The following is a 23,685-nucleotide window of genomic DNA, read 5'->3' on the forward strand; positions in this document are numbered from 1 at the left end:
GATCACCATTACAAATGGATGACTCCGCAAAGGAACATGGTTGGTAAATATGATGTCTGAGGGATTTGCGGAGTTATAGTTCAAAACAAAAATTTCCATACACTGATTTGGGGAAATAATTGTGCTAATTTTTATCTACAGTTTCCACAATCCCTAGTGAAGATTCCTTCAACCTTTTCTAACACAGTGCTGCTTCTTAATTTGCTATGTCAGGTTAATTCAATATCTGCTATAGTGAGATCATAGATACACAGAAACATAGAATCTTGGAGTTGGAAGGACCTAAAGAACCATCTAGTCTAACTCACTGCAGTGTACACAGCTAAACTACTCCTGAAAAAGGCCTATCCAACCTCTGTTTAAAGACTTCATAAAGTGGAGAGAGTACCATCCCTCAAGATAGCCTATTTCACTGTCAAATAGCCCTTCAAGTCAAGAAATTCTTTCTCATATTTAAATTGAATGGTTTTTCTTGTAATATAAATCCATTGGTTCATGTTCCAGATTCTGGTCCAGCAGTAAATAAGTTGGCTCCATCTTCCATATGAGATCCCTTCAGATATTTAAGAGGCTATCATGTCACCTCTCAGCACGTTGTTCTCCAAGCTAAATATACCCAACTCCCTAAGTTGTTTCTCATGCTGCAGCTTATTTCTATTTAAACCATTATGCTCAAATATAGTTGGTGTATGTGTGTATATATATATACTGACACATAAGAGATTTTATGTAAATCCTGGTTCGCTTTATAACTGACTGCTTTCCTTTTTTATCTTGTTTAATTAATATGCTTCCTCTTTTCGAAATACTGTGTCTTGCCACCCACTGTGCCTTCCTCCACTTTTAGAGGTGCTGCTGCTGGGAAAGACAACCAGGACAATATTCTAGGACCTTAGGCCTAGGGACCCAGCCCACCCCTCTGAGTTTACCCAAAAGCATCCTAATGATTTCCTTTGATGGATCCCCAGCTTTGGAGGGAGGTTTTCCCCATTCTGGAAGGTTGCAATGCCCCTCCTTAACTACTAGCAGTAAGAGCTCTATGCCAAATATATTGGTGTATTTATGCTCTTTTGTCCCTAGTCCTGTCCACAGCTGGAATGTGACTGCCAAGATGCTCTCTGATGTGCAATTTGGTCCTCAGGCTGAAAGAAATTTTCCATTCTTGTTATGTGTAGGAGCATGCTGTCCCACTCTGCCACCACCTTGGTGATAAGAAGTTGTCTCTTTCAACACTCCATTATTATTTCCGCAGGCTTTGAACTGAGGGCATTTTATCTACCAAGATATCTTTTTATCTATTGCATTTGCCCTCCCCTCTTTTGGTTAGGTTTTGTTTTTCAAGTCTGATTGTGCTTTCCAAATGGTAATACCAGCAGGTGTTCCCTCAGGTCTTTCCAAGAAATACACTGTTGTAAATGATTAATTGATCTATTGATGGTATTTCAAGGCCAATCAATGAAGTTTCTTTGCACGAACATATCTGCTATTGTTTTTGAAATGCCATTGTATCAATTACTGACTAAATAATATTGCTGTTGTTATTCTTACTAATTTGATTTACAGTCAAACGTTTGCTCTCCACGTTTTCTGGAGTTAGAGGCACAGGATTACCATAAAAGTGAAAAGCCACAAATAAAGAAATTGCTATTTTTTCTGCCTGAGAAAACACTTCTCTAGAAATTTCTAAGTCTTCCAGCATGACTTCTTCTGGAAGCTGAATACAGATTTGCATCGGAAGACTTAGAAAGAGGTGTTCTCTCTACATATCTTTTTAAAAAAATTTTTTTTAGAAAAAAACGTAAAACCCGGCTTTTTATGCAGGCGTTTGGTGAATAGGAAACTACAGAATGAGACTTTAACAGTTTGAATAATGGACTATGGATTTTGGACATGAGATCATGACTCGTCATTTTATATGGTTTTAATCTGTTAAATGATTGATTTGTGTTTTAATTGCTTATATATTTAGATTGTTTATATTTTGATGAGATGTGGTTTATTGTTTACCTGTGTGGCATTGAATTTTTGCTGGATCTGTAAGCTGCCCTGAGTCCCCCCGGGGTTGAGAAAGGTGGGGTAAAAATGAAGTAAATAATAATAAATATCTTTAGGTCCTCCAACATGTCGAATGAGAGAGAACATTGTAATTAAATCCATGAATAATCAAATCCATAGGAATCAAAATCACAAATGCGGAGGGACAATTGTATATACAACCTTTCTCCCATGATGAAACCCACGTGGCTTCCAAAAATAGCAAATTAAAAACAGTTTACAATAAAAATTAGAAACAGTTAAAATCACATTTATAAAACATTTAAAAATACATTAAAACATGCAAAAGCTGAGCAAAACTATCTTGCAGGTCTGATTCTAAGATGTCAATAGGTACAGCTGTTTTTGGAGAGCTATGTTTGACAGCATAAAAAATAAAAAGAGAGGAGGAAATAAGAAACTTATTGAATACTAATTATTTTAGAATGAAGCTTTGTGGATTTCAATCCACCTCTTTAGACAGATTGATGGAGTTAATATCAAATCACAAGTACCTTATAAGTTACACAATTGCATTCCCCCAACATTTCCCAGATTAAACCTGGAAACACATGGCCAAGAAACATTAGAATATGGTCAAGAAGAGGAAAATATGTAATGAGAAAGAACACACCAGCTAGGAGGGGCTGCAACAGGTTGCTTTTGTCTGTTGCCATAGGTTGCTCACTGGGAAGAGTGAAATTCTGCCTCTCCCCTAACCAAAAGTGAACTGCTTTTGCAGTTGGAGAAAGACCATTCCCAAACAGCTCGGAGAGCTTATGGTGGTCAGAGGAGACAGCATAACTGCTGGGCCAATTGAATAATCCATCTGATAAATAGCTATACTGAGGAGATGGTTGTTCACAAGGGAAATGAAGCTAATGTTAAAAAAAGTAGTTCAGAATTGTTTTTGCCCCATCCCCACCTTTTAAACACTAGTTTCAACATATTCTCTATTCTTTTTGGACTGGATGGCAAGGGATTGTACTTGTATGGTCCTTGGGGTCTTTCCCAACTCTCTGATTATACGATCCTACAACTCCCAAAATTCTCTAGTTAAAATATCCCCATGATATCTTCATCCTAACTAGTGACTATTTCAAAGCAAATGAGGAAGAAGTTACTGTTATTGCTGTTCTTCTTCTAGAAGAAAACTGCACTGTGCTTGTATAAGTCATCTGACTCGTGCTAATATTAATCTGCAACAGGAACAAGGGTGTTACTCTTTGATCTCTGTACAGTCATAAGATTGTAACATTCCCATTGAATTTATCATGCCCTCCAACATTTCACACATGAAAACATGTGTGGCCAAGCAGGGTCAGAGTGTACTCAAGATGTCAGCAGTTATTAACAAGCAAGAGCAGATTGGCAGGAGAGGTTTGCTTTTGTCTGGGTTCCTGGGATAAGCAAGATGCTGCCTGTTCCTCCCGCCTGCTAATGGTGTGCAGACCACTTTTGTACTTCGAATTCACTTTGCAGCAATTGAGCTAAGCTGAGGACAAAGGAGGAGAAAAGCTTGGAGTTTGGAGAAAAGAAGGCTGAGAGGGGACATAATCGCCATGCTTAAATATTTGAAGGGGTGTCACATTGAGGCAGTGGCAACCTTTTTTTGCTGACTGGAGACTAGGACACAGAGCAATGGATTTAAACAGAAGAAGAAGAGATTCCAGCTGAATATTAGGAAGAACCTCCTGAGCCCGAAAGACATACAACAACCCTGTGATCATGGCCATGAAAGCCTTCGACAACACAACCTCCTGAGGGCAAGAGCAGTTCGGAAGTGGAATATGTTGCCTCTTTTGAGATTTTTAAGCAGACGCTGTATGACCATCTGTTGGGGATGCTAGGATTGTGTGTTCTTGTGTGGCAGGGAGTTGTACTGGATGCCCTTGGAGTCTCTTCCAACATTATGATTCCATGATTCTATGAGGAAAGTGAGAATAGGAGAGAGAAACTGGGATGTTTTCAAAGCAGTTGAAAAAGTGGGACGGCAGAGGATCAATTGAGACTGTTTCTGCCAAATTGGGACAGTTGAAGGCCTTGTACCCTGCAGTTATGAGGTAGGATCAGTGTGTATTAGGACAGAGAAAGGTGCAATTTGTGATATTTGTCACGAACCTTCAAACACATCTATGAATCAGATCTGTAATTCTATGAAATATGAGTGCTGTCCTGGATGAAAGGTGAAAAGGACCTGTGTTCAATAGGTTTCATTACGTTTAACAACCTGGACAGCTCCCTTTAAATTCAGACTAAAACCTGGAATATATTCACCCTCCACCAAGAAGGGAGCCATCTGTCTCCACAGGATGACTAGGAGCTCTCTATGACCTGTTTGAAATTGCATTGTATGGTCAGTGTAGACTCATATAATGCAGTTTAACTTCATTGAACTGCATTATATGAGTCTACACTGATCATATAATGCAATTTCCAACTAGATTATATGGCAGTGTAGGTGGGGTCAATATCATCTTGCCCTTTCTCTGAAACACTATGTAGCATTGTGCTTCAATTGAAGGCACCACTGTATTTTGCACTGGCATGTCTTCTTCCTCTGGGTACACTGAAATGTTTTCATTCAGGCTCAACCATTTTTCCCTTCAAAACCACTGAGCATGAGTTCATTTTGTCTTCTTCTTGCATCATGTCCAAGCAAGCAACTTCTTTGGGATTTTTTTTTTTTGCTGTAAAGGATTTGGCCACACTAACACAGTTTAAGCCAGGTCAGTGACTCCACACGGTGCAGTACAAACAAGGTCAGTTATCCATGACTGAGCCACAAAAACAAGGTGATTCTTTTTTTGTTGAAAAAAATACTCTGGTGTGAATTTTTCAAGTGTGTTCATAATTGGATTTTCCTCAAGGGTTGGGGAGCCATGTGGAAGACTGTTGGGGGGGGGGGGGTGTTTGGGATTATTGCTCCCAGAATACCCCATACATACAGCCAGCATGTTGTAGTGGCTTGAATATTGGAGTATGACTCTGGAGAACAGGTTTAAATCCCTGCTCAGTCACGAAACCCACTGGGTGACTTTGGGCAAGCCATACACTGCCTGGTCATGCTGAAATGGAGATTCAGGCTGAATTTACACTGCCATATAATCTAGATTATTATCAAAGCAAATAATCCACATTATCTGCTTTGAACTGGATCGTAAGAGTGTAAAAGTAAAGGTAAACGTTCCCCCTTGACATTAAGTCTAGTCGTGCCCGACTCTGAGGGGTGGTGCTCATCTCCATTTCTAAGATGAAGAGCCAGCGTTGTCCGTAGACACCTCCAAGATCATGTGGCTGGCATGACTGCATGGAGCGCCATCACCTTCCCGCAGAAGCAGTACCTATTGATCTACCCACATTTGCATGTTTTCGTACTTCTAGGTTGGCAGAAATGTATGCCATATACAATGCCATATAATTCAATTCAAAGTAGATAATCTTGATCCCTGTGAATACCAAAATGCATTAAAGCTCAGGTCTCATTATATAAAACAGTGTAGTAAAATGGTGCTCCTTATACAAAATGGACAAATTAAGGTTTGACTTTTGCATTTTCAAGCCCTGGATAGTGGAATCTGTGGATGCAGAATCTGTGGATAAGGAGGGCCTGTTGGAATTCTGTTGGGGAGATTGGCTCAATGGAGGGAAAGGAAGAAGGAGGCCTCTCAGTACTGGCAGGACGCCCGAGCAGAGCAAAGGAAGCAAGCAGCAGCAGGAAGAACAATCTGTTCTGCTCCTTGCAAATGAGATGCCCTTTTGCCATCCGCACGCATGCTTGCCTTCCTTTCTTCCAAGTGAAATCGACCTGCATGAAAGGCATTGTCAAGCAGGGTGAGTTTTCCAAGTCTTTCTTTTTAAAACTGCCATAGTTGAATGCTATGGGATCCCGAGAGGTTTAGATGTTGGGTTGCTGGGAGTTTTCCGGGCTGTATGGCCATGTTCCAAAAGCATTCTCTCCTGACAATTCGCTCACATCTATGGCAGGCATCCTCAGAGGTTGTGAGGTCTGTTGGAAACTAGTCCAGTGGGATTTATATATCTGTGGACGGTCCAGGGTGGGAGAAAGAACTCTTGTCTGTTTGAGACAGGAGTGAATGTTTCAATTGGCCACCTTGATTAGAATTGAATAGCCTTTCAGCTCCAAGGTTTGGCTGCTTCCTGCCTGGGGGAATTCTTTGTTGGGAGGTGTTAGCTGTCCATGATTGATTCATGTCTGAAAGTCCACCGTTTTCTGAGTGTTGTTCTTTTTTTAGTGTCCTGATTTTAAAGTTTTTTTAAATACCAGTAGCCAGATTTTGTTCCTTTTCATGGTTTCCTCCTTTCTGTTGAAATTGCCCACATGCTTGTGGATTTCAGTGGCTTCTCTGTGTAGTCTGACATGGTGGTTGTTTGTGTGGTCCAGCATTTCTGTATTCTCAAATAATATGCTATGTCCAGGTTGGTTCACCAAGTGCTCTGCTATGGCTGATTTATCTGATTGAGTTAGTCAGCAGTGCCTTTCCTGTTCCTAGATTCATGTCTGGCCAATGCTGGTGCATTTGGTGGTCCCTTTGTAGACTTGCCCACAGTTGCATGGTATACAGTAGACTCCGGCAGAGGTGAGAGGATCCCTCTTGTCCTTTGCTGAACGGAGCATTTGCTGGGTTTTCTTAGTGGGTCTGTAGGTAGTTTGTAGGTTGTGTTTCTTCATCAGCTTCCCTCTGCGGTCAGTGGTTCCCGTGATGTATGGTAAGAACTGAGAACTGGGAAGCCCTGGCCCTTGAGCGCTCTAATTGGAGGTCAGCTGTGACCAGCAGTGCTGCGGAGTTCGAAGAGGCACGAATGGAGGGCTTAAGGGAGAGACGTGCCAAGAGGAAGGCCTGTCAAGCCAACCTTGACCGGACCGCCTTCCACCTGGAAACCGATGTCCTCACTGCGGGAGAATATGCAGATTAAGAATTGGTCTCTTCAGCCACCTAAGAACCCACCCTCAAGACTTCACAGATGGAAGACCATCATCTTCGAACTAGGAGGGATCGCCTAAGTAAAGTTTTTTTAAATGCTTTGCTCAATTGCATAGTCATTTCCGATTCTTCGTGACCTCATGGACCAGTCCAAGCCAGAGCTCCCTGTCTGCTGTCGCTACCCCCAGTTCCTTCAAGGTCAAGCCAGTCACTTCAAGGATACCGTCCATCCATCTACCAGTAAGTAAGGTTTTTTTTTCGTATCAGGAGCAACCGGAGTTGCTTCTGGAGTGACAGAATTGGCCGTCTGCAAGGACGTTGCCCAGGGGACGCCCAGATGTTTTGATGTTTTTACCATCCTTGTGGGAGGCTTCTCTCATGTCCCCGCATGGAGCTGGAGCTGATAGAGGGAGCTCATCTGTACTCTCCCCGGGTGGGATTCGAACCTGGCAGCTTTCAGGTCAGCAGCCCAATCTTCAAGTCACTTAGTCCACTACACCATCTAAGTAAGGTAAGGGATCTTTACTCTTTGCCTTGCAGTAGCAAAATTACACGTTATGAAGTAGCAATGAAATTGGGTTGTTGTATGTCTTTCGGGCTGTGTGTCCATGTTCCAGAAGTATTCTCTCCTGATGTTTCGCCCACATCTATGGCAGGCATCCTCAGAGGTTGTGAGGTATGGATAAACTAAGTAAGGAAAGGAAAGAATATATATCTGTGGAGAGTCCAGGGTGTGGCAAGAGTCCTTTGTCACTGGGAAGCCAGCATCAATGTTTCAGTTAATCACCCTAATTAGCATTGGAAAGGTTTTGTCTCTTGCCTGGGGGCATCCTTTGTTCAGTCATTAGCTGTCCTCTGCCCTCAGAGTGTTGGTTCCCATCTACTGTTTTGATTTTAGAGTTTTTAATACTGGTAGCCAGATTTTGTTCATTTTCATGGTTTCTTCCTTTCTGTTGAAGTTGTCCACATGCTTGTGGATTTCAATGGCTTCTCTGTGTAGTCTGACATGATAGTTGTTGGAATGGACTCTACACAGATATATATTTCTTTTCTTTCCTTACTTAGTTTATCCATACCTCACAACCTCGGAGGATGTCTGCCATAGATGTGGGCGAAACGTCAGGAGAGAATACTTCTGGAACATGGCCACACAGCCCGAAAGACATACAACCACCCTGTGATCCCGGCCATGAAAGCCTTCGACAAAGCAATGAAATTTATTTTATGCTTGGGGGGTCACCACAACATGAGGAACTGTATTAAGGGGTCGCGACATGAGGGAGGTTGAGAACCATTGCTTTCATTGTTGCTCTCTGCCTCGGATTTTTATGATTCCACGAGGAGGAGGGGGAGAGAGAGAAAAGGTAGCAGAACCAGCGCATGCGCAGAACGCCGCCAAAAGAGCGAGCGCAAGGGTCTGCTCGTGAGCCCGATGCTCCCAATGACGCCAAACCCTTGGCCCCGCCCCGCGCCTGTGCCTGAGCCAATGAGGAGGCCGCCTTGGGTCGAGCCTCCTCCAAGCCTCCTCCCGCTTCTCCGGCGCTGGCTTCCCCTGGGCTGGTCACGTGACGGGCGAATATAGTACTATGCAAGCGGAGCGAAAGGACACACAGACAGCGCCGCTCGCCCGACACGGGACTCTGGCCGCCCCTCAAGGACAACCTCCCCCCGGGGATATGTGGGGCTTGGGAAACTTCCTCGCGGCTGCCACTTCGCCGCCTTTTTAATCCCTGCCCACCGGGATCCTTAATTGCTTGATTATTTTTGAGATTGGGGAGCCTTTGCTATTGACGGACGCACTCAAGTCCAGGTAAGAAGCTCCGATCGTGGGCATGGGCAAGCTTGGGCCCTCGAGGGGTTTTGGACTGCAACTCCCACCATTCCTCACAGCCTCAGGCCCCTTCCTTTCCCCCCTCAGCCGCTTAAGCGGCTGAGGGGGGAAAGGAAAGGGCCTGAGGCTGTGAGGAATGGTGGGAGTTGCAGTCCAAAACCCCTCGAGGGCCAGAGTTTGCCTATACTGCTCTACAACCTAGCTGCCTTGATCCGCTGCTGGAACCAGTTGTGTTCTGAATACCAATGATATTGGCGGGGAGTAATGGAGGAGAGGAGCTGAGCTTTGGCTCCAAGAAATGCAGGCTGGCCTCTCTCTATGCTTATGTTTACAAGGAGAGAAAAAGAGGGAGCCAATCCGACTCCCCTTCCCCAACTCTGAAGGACAAGCGGTGCATCTATACACACTGCGGTTTGACACTATTGTAACCCCAAGATCTTCCATGCCCACCTGTCCCTTGTATTCTGATCTTCTCTTTGATGCTATAATAATAATAATAATAATAATAACAACTATATTTTGTACCTCGCCTCCATCTCCCCGAAGAGATTCACATGGGGACATGCCTAATCAACATAGTTCAAATATATCAGGAGCCCTCGGTGGCACAGTGGATTATAATACCAGATACAGTAGAGTCTCACTTATCCAACACTCACTTATCCAATGTTCTGGACTATCCAACGCATTTTTGTAGTCAATGTTTTCAATACATTGTGACATTTTGGTGCTAAATTCGTAAATACAGTAATTACTACATAGCATTACGGTGTATTGAACTACTTTTTCTGTCAAATTTGTTGTATAACATGATGTTTTGGTGCTTAATTTGTAAAATCATAACCTAATTTGATGTTTGATAGACTTTTCCTTAATATCTCCTTATTATCCAACATATTCGCTTATCCAACGTTCTGCCGGCCTGTTTACGTTGGATAAGCAAGACTCTACTGTAGTACTATATAATACCAGATGACACTAAGGAATGCAGGTTTTGCACTCCTGCCATAGGGTAAAATTAATGCACTTTGATATCACTTTAACTGCCATGGCTCAGTGTTATGGGATCATGGGAGTTGCAGTTTGATGAAGCACCAGCACTCTTTGGCAGAGAAGGCTAAACATCGTGTAAGACTACAATTCCCAGGATTCCCTAGTACCAAGGGTTGTCAAACTGCATTATCTAAGGGCATAGGAGCCCTCAGTGGTGCAGTGGGTTAAACCCTTGTGCCGGCAGGATTGATGATTTGAAGGTTATGTTGCTGACCAGAAGGTTGCCGGTTTGAATCTAACTCAGAGAGAGTGTGGATGAGCTCCCTCTGTCAGCTCCAGCTCCGCGGGGACATGAGGGAAGCCTCCCACAAGGATGGTAAAATATCAAAACATCCGGGCATCCTCTGGGCAATGTCCTCGCAGACGGCCAATTCTCTCACACCAGAAGTGACTTGCAGTTTCTCAAGTCGCTCCTGACACGAATATATATATAACATACTAAGTACATACATAGTACATAATAAGTACACAGATGGTAACATAAAACAGAAGAAAACAGGAACATTGTAACAAAATATAAAATAACCATCAACCAACCAATAAACCTGAAATAATTGTTTGTTCCTTTTGGACAGTCATCCAGCTGTCCTTCTGCCTTCACCACACCATATGTTAAACTGGCCTGAGTGATCCATAGTCCTCAGTGTCTTTTTCTGCACTAGAGGCTTTTAACGGCCAAAACACATGTAAGTACTGGGTTGCTGGGAGTTTTTGGGCTGTGTGGCCATGCTCCAGAAACATTCTCTCCCAATGTTTTGCCCACATCTATGGCAGGCATCCTCAGAGGTTGTAAGGTGTTGGGAATATAATAAATAAAAGGCCCCTCAACCTCTGAGGATGCCTGCCATAGATGTGGGCAAAACATTGGGAGAGAATGTTTCTGGAACATGGCCATACAGCCCGGAAAACTCACAACAACCCACTAATAAAACTTTACTTCGATCCTGCCACCATCTCCCCGTAGAGACTCGGGGCGGCTTACAAAGGCACTCCAGGGCACCGGCAAGTAGGGTTGATATATCTGTGTAATGTCTAAGGTGGGGAAAAAAACTCTTGTTTGCCTGAGGCAAATGTGAATGTTTCAATTGGTCACCTTGATTAGCATTGAATAGCCTGGCAGCTTCAAAGCCTGGCTGTTTCCTGCCTGGGGGAAATCCTTTATTGTGGGGTGTTAGCTGGCCCTGATTGTTTCATGTCTGGAATTCCCTTGTCTTTTGAATGTTATTCTTTATTTACTGTCCAGATTTTAGAGGTTTTTTTTCAATATTGGTAAGTACTTTCCCACTTCCTATCCCCAGGTGGAAGATTTGCTGAGCTGTATCTTTCCTCTAATATGTATGGGTGATCCCAGATCTGCTGCCTACCCCCTCCTCATCCTCCTTCTTTTCCAGGGTGCATCTAGACTGTAGAATCAATGAAGTTTGCTATGGCTCAGTGTTATGTAAATTGTGGGATTTGTAGTTTGGTGAGGCACCAGCACTGTTTGTCATAGAAGGATCAAGAGTTTGTACAACTAAAATTCCCGTGACCCCATAGCATTGAGCCGATGACCGTTAAAGTGGTGCCAAACTGCATTAATCCCACAGTGTGGGTGCACCCCCCCCCCCTTTGATTCATAGGCTTCATTCTTTCCAGCAGGTTTTCCTAAGTGTCTCTTGTTTATTTCAAAAGCTTTTCTCCCATCTTTGCCACCCCATGGAGTGTGAAACACAAACATATGGGAAATGGATGAGCATTGCAGTGGCCAGGATTTGCCCATGGAGTAGGGGGTTGCAACTTGAGATGTGTTTGTACTGACACTACTTTAACTGCCATGGCTCAACACTGTAGAATCATGGGGGTTGTAATTTTACAAGGTCTTTAGCCTTCTTTGCCAAGCGTTTTGGTGCCTCATCAAACTACACATCCCAGGATTCCATAGCATTGAGTCATGGCAATTACAGTGGTGTCAAACTGCAATAATTCTACCATGTATATGCACTCTTGAGGTACCTAAGCTAGAGAGCAGAGGCAGCTGTCGCAGAGAACAGGGAACCTGATGAAACTGACAAAAATTTGAATGGTTAAAGAATCAAATTTTTATGTGGTGTAGTTTGGAGAAAAGATCTTGAGTTCAGAAAAGCTTGGGTCTAGTGAAGTCTGTGTTGTTTAGAAACTTGCTGTTTGCCCGTGTTTCTCAGAGCTTTATAGAGAGTCAAAGACTTTCTAGCAGATAACATTTCTCCATAACACGCTCCCTCTCTCTCGGTCAGCTAGAGACACTGACATGTGAGAAAATCATGGGTTTTTTCCATCACATCTGAGTGTGGTAGTTTCTAAGCATATGGCAAAAGGGAGACTTTCCATGCGATGTGATGAGCATTAGATTGTACTTTTCTGCCTGCGGAGAAAAGCAAATGCTATGGAATCTTGGGATTTGTAGTTTAGTGAAGACCCTTTAGCAGAGAAGACTCCAGACCTTGTAAAACTACAACTCCCAGGATTCCATAGCATTGAGCTGTTATTATTATTGATTTATTTATATCCCGCTTTTCTCCCATGGGTGGGATTCATGACAGTTAAAGTGGTGTCAAACTGCATTAATTCTGCAGCGTGGAAGCAGCTGTAGGTTTGGGGGGAAAGTTTCTAGGAAATCCTGGGAGGTGTAATCCGGAAGAGAGGAAGGATCTATCCCCAAGCACTGGTTTAAATGGATATTTAAAACCATGCTGTCTCTTTCTCTTTTCTGACCCCATTGTACATGTTTGAGGAGGGGATGGAGAAAGGCCCCTACTTCTAACAGAAGGTTTTGCTGCAGAGAAAAAAAAGTAAAGAAGGACGTCTTGGGAAGTTTCTTTTTGGAAGGCAGTGGTGGGGAAAGTAACCTACAGCAGCAACAGGAGGAGGCAGCTGTGTGCTTTGCTCTGTTATGGCTGTTATGGTAATGTTGGAAGAAGGGAGAGAGAGAGAAATGGTTGCAAGGTTACTATCGGTCATGTTAAACTTCAGAGGCCAAAGGAAGGGAGTGGAGAAGATACAACTCGGCAAGTTGTAACAGTTGTGCTCAGCCACTTTCTACAATGCCTTGTGAAGTCGAAACACACTTGGTGCATCAAGCATGCAGTCTGACACTACTTTAACTGCCATGGCTCAATGCTATGGGATCCTACAATTTGTAGTGTGGCAAGGCACCAACACTGTTTGGCACAGAAGGCTAAAGACCTTGTAAAACTACTAACCTCATTATTCTATAGCATTGAGGCATGACAGTTAAAGTGATGTCAAATTATATTAATCCTACGGTCTAGAGTCACCTCCCAGTCTCATATTAAACCATAGATTGATCCCTGCCAGGCTGTTAAATGTATCCCTCCAGCTCCATGCCCCTCTCTTTCTTTTCTTCTTCGTCCCCTTCTTCCTCTCCTCCTTTCCCTCCCTCCACGACTGGTAGAATGAATCCCAGAGCTTTTATCAATTCATGTCTTGATAGATGAGCATAGACAAGCTTGGGGCTGCAAGTGTGTGACTTGCATGAATGTCAAAGTGGAATGTACACCATCCAGTGCTGCGGATTAAAGTCTTTGGCCATTATTGCTGTAAACAAAGCCCTCCCCTCCTTCGGAAAACAAAAGAGAATGGGTGTACTTTAAAGCCAATTGGCTTGGGACCACAAAAAGGGATTTCTCTCCCCACCCCCACCCCCGCCTGCAGAAAATTCAACAAAGCTGTGAAACTCGGCTAACTAGACCACATTTTGATCTGGTATCAAACTAATCCTCTCCCTTCAATGTATTGCCTGGGAATTTAGGTTACTTATAAGCTGCCCAAGCATGCTGGATCATGTTTTCTGAATTTCTCCTGACAAAATATTGCAATGGAAAGGGGGAATAGGTCCCAAGGTGGGCAATAATTGTAGATAAAGGAACTGATATTGACTTCCATTGTGGAGTGTTTAAAAAAATCTAGTAGCTTCCCATTGAAACCCTTGTCCATGACCTTTTCAATATACTAACCATGAGATATAGAAATTTGCCCTGTCTCAAGAGTACATGAATGCTTGGAAGAATCAAGAGGATGGGTTCATCTACACTGTAGAATTAATGCAGTTTGACTCCATTTTAACTGTCATGGCTTAATGCTATGGTTCTGTGGGACCTTTAGTTTTATAAGATCTTTAACCTTCTGTGCTAGAGAAGGTTGGTGCCTCACCAAACTTCAACTCCCAGTATTCCACAGCACTGAGCCGTGACAGTTCAAAGTGATGTCGAACTGCATTCATTCTACAATGTAGACACACAGTCTGCCACTAGAACATTGCTTGACTGTAAGCATGCAGTAAGAACAGGCCAGAATTTATACACAGAGGCTATTGCTATGTGCTGTCAGATCTGCCTTCCCTTAAATGACTAACTGGTATGACTATGCAGTCATGTGTTATGCAGACTGAGGTCTTCTTTAGCAGGAATACAATCTTCAAGAACAACTCTGTTTTCAAAAAATAGCCTGAGAGAAGTTGGCAAAAAAGTGGTGATTATTAATCTTATTATGAACATGAGACACTTTTGCTCCTTCTTTGTATGCCAACACAGCATACATGTGCTTCCTTTGAGTTTTTAATATACTGACAGGTTTTAGAGAAAAAGGGCAATGCCCCAGTGTCTAGAAGAGTGAGCAAATGTGTTTGAGGGCAGCATTGATCCCTTTCTTCATGAAACGCCCCTAGGTGTTCACCACTTCTGAAGTTCATATCACCTCTGTAATCCAGTAAATACTGCAGATGTTCTCTATGAAGCAGCCCCAGACTTACCAGTCTGCATGCAGCATGAGTTGAGGGACTGCGTGCAACATGTCTGTTCTCCAGCCTTGCTCTTGGCTTATTCATGCAATAGGTTCCTTTGGCTAGGTGATAATTTTTCAGCCAATCCTATGGGTTATTGTGAAGATGAAATGTATGCTGACTCAAGCTGGTCTAGGGAAATCTGGGATGAATCAATCAATCCATGAAATAGGATTATTATAAGTATTTCTACAAAGCCTGCAAGGTTCTGTAATTTCATCTTTGAGGCTCAAGCCAGATATCTTTGATTCTCTTTTTCTTTCTTTCTGTGCCTTCAAGACATTCTGGACTTATAACTACTCTGAAATAAACCTATCACTAGGTTTTTTTGAGCCTGAGAGTGTTTGACTTGCCCAAGGTCATCAAGTGGACTTTCATGACTGAGAGGGGAATCAAACCCCGGCCTCAAGAGTCATATTCCAAAGCTTGAACCAGCTTTTTTTACAGGCAGAACGATCAAACCCAGATGTTCACTCTGATTACTAGTGCCAAAATGCTCCCCTCATTTGAAATAACCAAGTGTGTAGGAAAAGGGGGCTTTTATTTTTAAAGGTGACTCAAAGGTGCATTCAGCAATGTCCTGTTGCAGTAATGGGTGTCTTGGATCCTATGGAATCACTCTATCTATAACTGCACATAGATGTGTATGAGTAAACGTGCCATCCCCAAAGGTACCACTGAATATGGGATCTTTGAAGTCTCAAAGGGTCGATAATGGCCTCATCTATTTTGCCATATAATGCAGTTAAAATGCATTCTGAAACTGCATTATATGGCAGTGTAGATGGGGCCAGTGGAAGATAGGTTTTGGTCACTGCACAAGTGTCTTAAAGCACAGCCATTCAGTTAGGATATCTCTAGAACTTCAGCTTCCCTCCTTTAAAGCAATGTCAGTACTGGACATTTATTCCATTGTGCTTCCACACTACAGTGAAATACTGACACTTTCACTGTTCAGTAATTTTTGGAATTCCTTGGCCATGGATTCCAGTGAATTTATGCAAGGGCTTTTTTTTGAAGGTATATTGATCTTTATGTCCCTAACTGATGTTTATATAGGAAAACAAGCATATTATGTTTATGTAATCCACATAGTAAGGACAATGTAGATTTATGGAGTTGTTGCGCCTCAAAGAGACACCTCAAGAGTGTAGCTGTCAATGTGTGCACAGCTGTTTAAAAAGCACAAAGTAGTTAGCAATGACATGGCATTCTTCTGTAGTGCTCTCAGTGTCCCCCAGAGTGACAAACAGCTCAATTTTTACATTCTTCTCTGAATGCTTATTCGAAATATAGCCGTGCACTGGCAAGTCATACAGTTCTTGCCCTTGTAGTATTTATCTGGTGACCTACTTAGACAACTATTGTTCCAAGCAGGCAGTGTTTAAGATCAATATCAAGGTGCAAAGCTGTGATAATCCTAAGGAGACCTGGAAAGCATATATGGTGCTGTGAAATCATAGCTGAACTTTTCTTCATGCACCAAAGCTGGCATATATGTGAGTCACAGATCCTATTAGTTGATTAAGGGGCTATTTATTTACTTAATTTATATCACACATGTCTTCTTGCACCAGACTTGAGGTGGCAGATCTCAATCAGTAGAAACATATATATTGTCTGCCAGGACTATAACATCTCAAGGAGGAGGGGGTTGTTTAGGCAGAATTTGTTTGTTAAGGGTTTGCCTTAACCATTCAATAGATTGAGGGTGTGATTTGTTCAAGGTCACCCAGTAGGTTTTCATGGCCAAGTGAAGATCTGAACCCTTCTCTCCAGTGTCTTAGTCCAGTACTCAAACCACCATAGTACACTTGTAGGGCAGGAAAGAAATAAAATAATTGTTGTTATTATTATTGCTTTTATTGTGTTCCATACCCAGATATCACCTTGGTTCAATTTGAGTTTTGATGGGACAAAGGCACTGTTCAGCAGCTGAATGGTCATCTGTCGGGAGTACTTTGTGTATTCCTGCATGACAGAATGGGACTGGACTGGATGGCCCTTGGAGTCACTTTCAGGTCTATGATTCTATGATAAGGAAAGTGGTGTAAGATTTCACATATGTCTCATGACCCATTCACCTCATGTTCATGTGATGGCACTAATTTGTGCCATATGAGTATGCAAATGTTAGATGAATATGAATCAGCCCTTTATGAGAAGCCATTCTCATGGTTTAAAGACTCTTAAGGCATCCCGCTTCTGCTTTCTTCTTCATTTTGGTATAAAGGCTGTATTTTCTGAAACCACTGCAATAAAATATTATCACAAGTCAAAATTGCAGATTCAAAGCTGGTGGCAACACTTGAAAGCTTGTACTGAGAGATTCTGTTTTTCCTGCCTATCCTTCCATCTATCCATCCATCGTCTCAGCTATGTTTCTTTTTTTGGTATTGCTCTGATATACATGTTTGCCTTCTGAAGTACATTTTTCCTGTCTCTTTGCATAGTTACCTAGATATTACAAAACATGTTTGTTTGTTATGCAGTAAACAATTTAGTCACAACCTAAAAGGAAATTAGGCGTATTTTAAATCCATTGCCATAGAGTTTTAGGATACAATTCTCTATCTTAAATTCTCTATCTGGATGCAAGTACTGCTGAGCTTAGTGGAACTGACTGCTTAGTAGTATTTTCTAAGTGAACCTAACTAAGCTAGATTGTGGCAGCATGAAGTAAAGGAGATATATGTAGAGAATTGAGATATGTTCTTTGCATTTTTGGACAATTCAGTTTCCTGTTTCCCAAGCATAGCATATCACAGCAAATACCAATGAGATGCTGATAGACCTGCACTGCTGAGTAAACGTGTGAAGTGCATCTTTGTGTCTAACTGTGTTCACAAGTTAGTTTCATTGAGTTATCTGGGAGATATGCTGCAGCCATAGGACTTCATCCCACACAGTCTTCTCTCTGTTTCTTGTGCTGCTGAAACAGAGTTCCATGGAGGCCATCACATGACACAAGGCCACTAATGGTGGTTGTCCATGGGACTCCGTTGTGACAGTGTTAAGAAATGGAGGTAATGTTGTGTTTTCAGGAGTCGGGTGCTACCCGACTGCCAATGACAGAAGCTGGACAGAAGCCTGAAAAGGCTGGGAAATGACATGGGATGTCTGCCATCCCTGAAGATGGAAAGGCATGGGACCTTGATGGTAGGGTATGAAAGAAGATGGTTCCTTACACTTTCCCTGCTTTCATGTGATGAGGTCCTTAGTCTATCTCCTATCTGATCCAATTGTTTCTAATTACTTGTTTAATCTGGCACAACAATGTGTGCAGAGATAGTATCAGTAACCTTAAAATAACCAAAATATCAGGAAATTAAGAACAGATTCAGAGTGCTATAAACACATTACCATGAGGTAATTAGGAAAAATTATAAAATGAGAAGTGGGAAAGGGAATCTGTTTCTTATGACATAAAAGGTAGCTTCAGATGAATCTGAAGAAGTCAGCTGTTATCCACAAAAATTTTATACTGAAATAAATTGGTTAGTCTTAATAATGACACAAGTTTTCTTTTTCTTTCCTTTATATAAAAATAAACCAACATTGCTATTTCTTTAAAATTGCTTCAAGAAAAATATAGGATTCAGAGCACATTTTCTACAAAGATCTTTTGTTGTTCATCTTTGGGTAATACAAGAGTATTTTTGGGAGGGCCAAACCCATAATGCACGCTTCTAAAATCTTCCTAGAGGTGCTGTGGATCAGGAATCCCATCAGTCTAATTTAGACCTAACAGTTACTGCTTAGAGACACTTGTAAATTTTCTGTAAATCACTAATAGGTCCTGATCTATCATTTGCCCATTTGTGCCATCAATATACTTTGCAAAAGTTCATTTCAGATATCAATATTTAGGTATTTTGGCAATTGCCAACTTCAAAATAAAACTAATAGCTTCTAAACAGTTTTTCAAAAGTAGCTCTATATAGAGAGTTTACAGAAGTCCACCTTTGGTATTGCCAAGCCTCAGATCAGTACAAATTACCATTTTTGTAGGGAATGCCACAGGTAAAAGGTACTGTGCGCTCCTTGCCCACCTGGAATGCCAGGAGTATTGCCAGATCCAGAAGTTTTCCTAAGCTGCTCACCTGATCCTTTAGGAGGTATGCAACCCCACCCAGCTCTGTCAACACCCAGATCAATCAAATCTTCCAGCATTCACTTTGGACTGAATTTCACTTTTTTGTTTTCATGCCATCTATTGATTACCTCAGACCATATGTTGGAATTTTCTTTGTCATACTTAACATTGGCTGGAGAAAAAACAAATCCAAAGAATTGGATGCTCTCATGACACTTTGCCCCCATCTCCCTCAATGCTTTCATGTTTGCTTTCAAAAACATGGAGCATGTAACAGAGCCCTATAGAACAGCCTGAGGCCACTCATACATCAGAAACATTTCTTTTTAAGAACTAGATTCTCTGAATCCTCTAGCTACCTTGGACAGTTCTTGAAACATTAGTCTAAAAAAAGGTAACTTTTTCACATTTATGCCCAGTACAACCTTCTGATGATGCTGATTTGGAAAGCTGGTGCCAAATGAGAATATACTTCTGTTCAGCCACTTGCAGCAATACTTGCCACATATGCTTTTATTTTCATACAATCAAGAGTGCAAGAAGATAATGTACATCTTTACTATTTTCTTTCCCAAGCAAAACTAGGATACATTTATGAATTAAAGTAATTCTTAACTTCTTAAACATCTGCCTGTTGTGATCAATTCATTTATATACTGTACTATTAAAAATTCTATATGGGTATAGAATTGTTTTCATTTTTAGATATTGAAAGAGATGTGAGTGTGCACTAATTGCTAGAAGAAAAGATTATTAATAGTCATGTTTTCATCCTCAATTCCAGTAAAACACATGCACCAGAATAGTTTGCATAAATTAGCAATTTCCCTGGCATTCCTTCTTGCAGCTACTGATTCAGAATCTAGAGTTATGAATTTGTAACTGTTCTGTATTCAGTCAGAATATGTGGTCTTACTTTAAGACTACATAAATTATACTCTCAGCCCATCTTAACAGTCAGCAACAGGATCAAATGAAGGAGGTTTACGTGGCTGACAGTAAAGGAGGAAGAGGATGTTTCTAGCTCTCTCCCATCAGCAAACAAGTCTGTGACAGTCATGACTATGACCCCTGTCACAATTTCTTGTTACAGCCTCATTCATTGGTGGAAGGAGGCTGGAAATTTCATCCTTCTTCTACCCCGACTGGCAGATAAACAGTTCTCCTTCACTCAACTCAGTCGCTGGATGTTACGGTAAGCTACGGGATCAGGCGAGAAGATGTTACTTAGTTAGGCATATAAAACTAAATAGCTGGTGTAGGATATCAATATATATTTGTTACTTTCAGCTGTGCTGAGAAAACATTTACCCTTCCAGTTATTCTATTAAAGCTTGACTTAATTATTCTACCAGTTGCACTTATTAAAACTGCTATCCTGCTGAAAGAGTGAAGGCATGTATAGGATTCTCCGGCATACTTGTAGTCCAGGGGAGATTAGTGTAGCATGAATGCTGTCTTATCAGATGGGTGAAATGTGTCTTATGCATAGAATTCACCTATATGAGGAATCACTTTTTCTACTCAAAGGAATTACAGGCTTTTAAAGTTAGCTCTAACCTTTGTGTGAACCTCCTATCTAACCCTTGTGATCATTTCATAAGTGCTGTCAGTTGACAGGAAGAGGGGACTGGCATTTGTGTGTAAACTAGGAAAGTGTGCAGTGTGGCAAGTCGGCCAGTGCCTTTTCTTCAAAGCTAACTGACCATGTCCCTAGCTTTACATGAGCCAGGAAGCCCCATCTCAAAGAAATGTACTTTTATTCATTCAGGCTTTCTGTGGAATGTTAATGGATTTGTGCTGATGGAGCATGTGAGTGACATTGTGCAAAATGTCTCTTGCCAAATCAGCCACGTATTGCAAACACGGGGTTTTATTGCCTTAAGTGGGGAAAATTATGATGCTTCCGCAGTTAAGCATGCAGAAAAATCAGGGTGGCTTCTAGGAGGATAATCTAACTAGTTTTGCCTTTCCTTGCTGGACAAGACAACAGGTAAAAGTAAAGCAGTAAGAGCACAGAGACAAGTTGAAAATGACAGGCTGGAAAAGGCATTAGACCATGTGCATTTTTTTACAACATGTATTTTCTTTTTTTGTTTCTTTTAAAAATCTAATTTGGTGTCTTGCTTCTGCAACCCACATACCTTCTACAGAAAGAGTTGTATTCATTGAGACAGGTCAGAGATTCAGTGCTGGCCTGAGTTGCTTCAAAGCTTAGAAAATGTACTTTTCTGGAGGTGGGAATCATAGTTCCCAGTGAGCATGGGCACTAGACACATTCATTTAGAGATTCTGACAACTTTAGTGTTCGAATCATTTGTAAGCCCTGCTTTTTCCTTTGACAACTGAGTGTCTTGCATTGCCTCCTACACAGGTGTTGAGGTCTATTACTGAAGGGCTTCCATGGAAAGGGCAGACTGAAGCTTCCTTCTAAAGCAGTAAGAATGGACGCCATTCAGGAGACGAACTAACAGCATCATGCAATTGGCCGCAAAGTGTTGAAATCTAAAGCCAGAATGAGATGCTAATTCTAAGAAGGGTCTTCCAAATTTAGATGTTGTTGTGGCTTGGATCACATACCTAGGCAAGGCAGTATGCTCCAATAGCCAAAGGATAAGTGGGAAAGACATCCCTGTAGTTTATCACAGGGAGCTTGTGGACATGTCAGGAGTTGCATGCCAGAGGGAAATTCTAACTCTCTCTCTCTATGTATGGCTGTAAAAAAATAAATGAGAGGATAGGTAGAAAAGGAAATGGGATCCCATTTTACAAGATATGATTATTACTTTGCTCAGCTTGGTAGATGCTGCAGAAGTGCAAAAGATAATGAGGCTAGAAACTGGATTAATTAATCTGTAGAGGAAAATCCTCCTAGAGTATTCACTGTTGAAGTCAAGCCAATATTTTTAGCTCCTGCCACATTGAGCTTTGCATTACACCGATTAGCCTATATTTGTGTATGTGAGCAAGTTAAAAATATAGCCAGTGGAAAGCTACAGCTCAGCAATAAACACCTCATTTGATATGGAGGTTTGGGGATGGTAAAAGTTTCAATGGTTTTCCCCTTCTTTCCATCTTATAGCTTTGGATTCAAGAAGGAGGATACTGAACCACATATTTCTCCTTTGCCAGCAATCTCTCTCTTCCCCTCTTTCTCTCTCTCTGAGGCTGTTGTAAATATATTGGACAGATAGTTGGGAAATGGCTCTTGGAGAGAATTCTTTTGCAAGCATGTGGTGCAATCTTTCCAGCACTCAAGAAAACCTATTGGGTGATAGGAATAACATCAAAACATGCAGCAACATGTATGCTCAACGAGGACTTTAAGCCAAGATGTAGAGCGCTTTGTAATTTTAGCAAACTGAAATGAATTATCAAGCTTGACTTCTGACTCTCCTTGTTTGTGTTTCCCATATTCAGGCTTTAATTCGTGTGGTACATGCTGGTGGGATACACATAAAGAGATTATCCCGGAATGGTGGATCACCTGCTTCCTTTGGATGAATCTTTCTCATCCACCAGGCCTTCAATTGGATATTTTGGGGACATGACAGCAATTGGAAGGTCCTACCAAATGCTGCCCTCTCCCTTGTCCGAAGATGACAGTGATTCTTCCAGCTTTTGCTCATGTTCCAGCCCTGATTCCCAGGTTCTTGGCTCAAGCTATGGGAGCTCATCAAGCGCTGAGAGCCAGGACAGTATTTTGGACTATTTGTTGTCCCAGGCATCCTTGGGGAATGGCCATACCTCCTGGTGGGACAAAAGGAGACTTCAGCCCATTGTGAAGGACGAACATTTCCAGATGCCGGAGTTTATGGTCGAAATGGATGATGGTGGACCATTCCAGCCCACCCTTGAGGAGATAGAGGAGTTTCTTGAAGAGAACATGGAGACAGATCTCAAGGAGGGGCCTAAAAGTGAGACCAAAGACATGAGAGCTTGTAGCCAGATTACTGTGGCTTCCATACAGCAAAAAGACCACATGGTGTCCTATAGTAGTTTAAAAGACAATAAAAGTGAACAGTCGAACAGCACAATGGAAGGTAGCCATGCATCAAATGGAACAGTGTCCCTTGATGGAGGGATTCCAGTCATGCTTCAAATCCAACCAGTACCAGTTAAACAACAATCAGACACAAGTCCTAGTTCACAAGGGCAAGCTCAAGACAATATTAAAATTGCCCAGCTCCTGGTCAACATCCAAGGGCAAACATTTGCGTTAGTGCCCCAGCTTGTCCAGTCATCTAACTTGAACTCATCTTCTAAATTTGTCCGCATAGCCCCAGTTCCTATAGCAGCAAAACCTCTTGGGCCTGGAGGTACAATCCAGGGTCAAACAGGGGTCATCATGGGTCAAAAATTTCAAAAGAACCCAGCAGCTGAACTTATTAAAATGCACAAATGTACTTTTCCTGGATGTACCAAGATGTACACAAAAAGCAGCCATTTAAAAGCCCATCTGAGAAGGCACACAGGAGAAAAACCTTTTGCATGCACATGGCCTGGTTGCGGATGGAGGTTAGTACTGGGAGGGGGTTGACAAATGCTACATTTCATAATACTACTGTATTTCCCTTCTCATTTCTCAACCCACAACTGTAAACATAATTCATTTATAACAAAGGTGGGCATATTTGCCCTGCAAGCCAGTTTTTGTGCCCTCTGACGTTTCCAACAATTCACTTGTGTGGAATAAATGAATACGCTTTTCTGATAAGCCCCAAAGATAGCATTTCTCTCTTTCCCTCTTCACTCTCTCCCTTCATTCTTTAACATTTAAAAAGAAGGACTTTTCAAAATTAGAAGTTGACTTCTGACCACTTGAGGAACATTCTTGAAAGTCCACATGGGCCTTAGACACACTGAAGTTGCCTTTCCCTGATTTATAAACAAACATTTTTTCTCCAGT

At 41.9% G+C, this 23,685-nt stretch overlaps 1 protein-coding gene across 2 annotated transcripts in view; it reads left to right on the plus strand.

Moving 5' to 3' along the window:
- The first annotated feature begins 8,556 nt into the window (after window positions 1-8,556).
- klf15 (KLF transcription factor 15) overlaps window positions 8,557-23,685 on the plus strand; it is a 32,002-nt gene continuing 16,873 nt past the window's right edge. The window contains exons 1-3 of one of the 2 annotated variants that reach the window (XM_008105303.3): window positions 8,557-8,790; window positions 19,870-19,971; window positions 22,197-23,294. In XM_008105303.3, coding sequence (XP_008103510.1) covers window positions 22,252-23,294 — 1,043 coding nt within the window. In that variant the 5' untranslated portion in view covers window positions 8,557-8,790; window positions 19,870-19,971; window positions 22,197-22,251. The remainder of the gene's footprint in view (window positions 8,791-19,869; window positions 19,972-22,196; window positions 23,295-23,685) is intronic. The other variant, XM_003217736.4, reaches the window with a different exon arrangement.

This window comes from Anolis carolinensis, chromosome 2, assembly GCF_035594765.1.
Source record: "Anolis carolinensis isolate JA03-04 chromosome 2, rAnoCar3.1.pri, whole genome shotgun sequence".
NCBI classification, from domain to species: domain Eukaryota; kingdom Metazoa; phylum Chordata; class Lepidosauria; order Squamata; family Dactyloidae; genus Anolis; species Anolis carolinensis.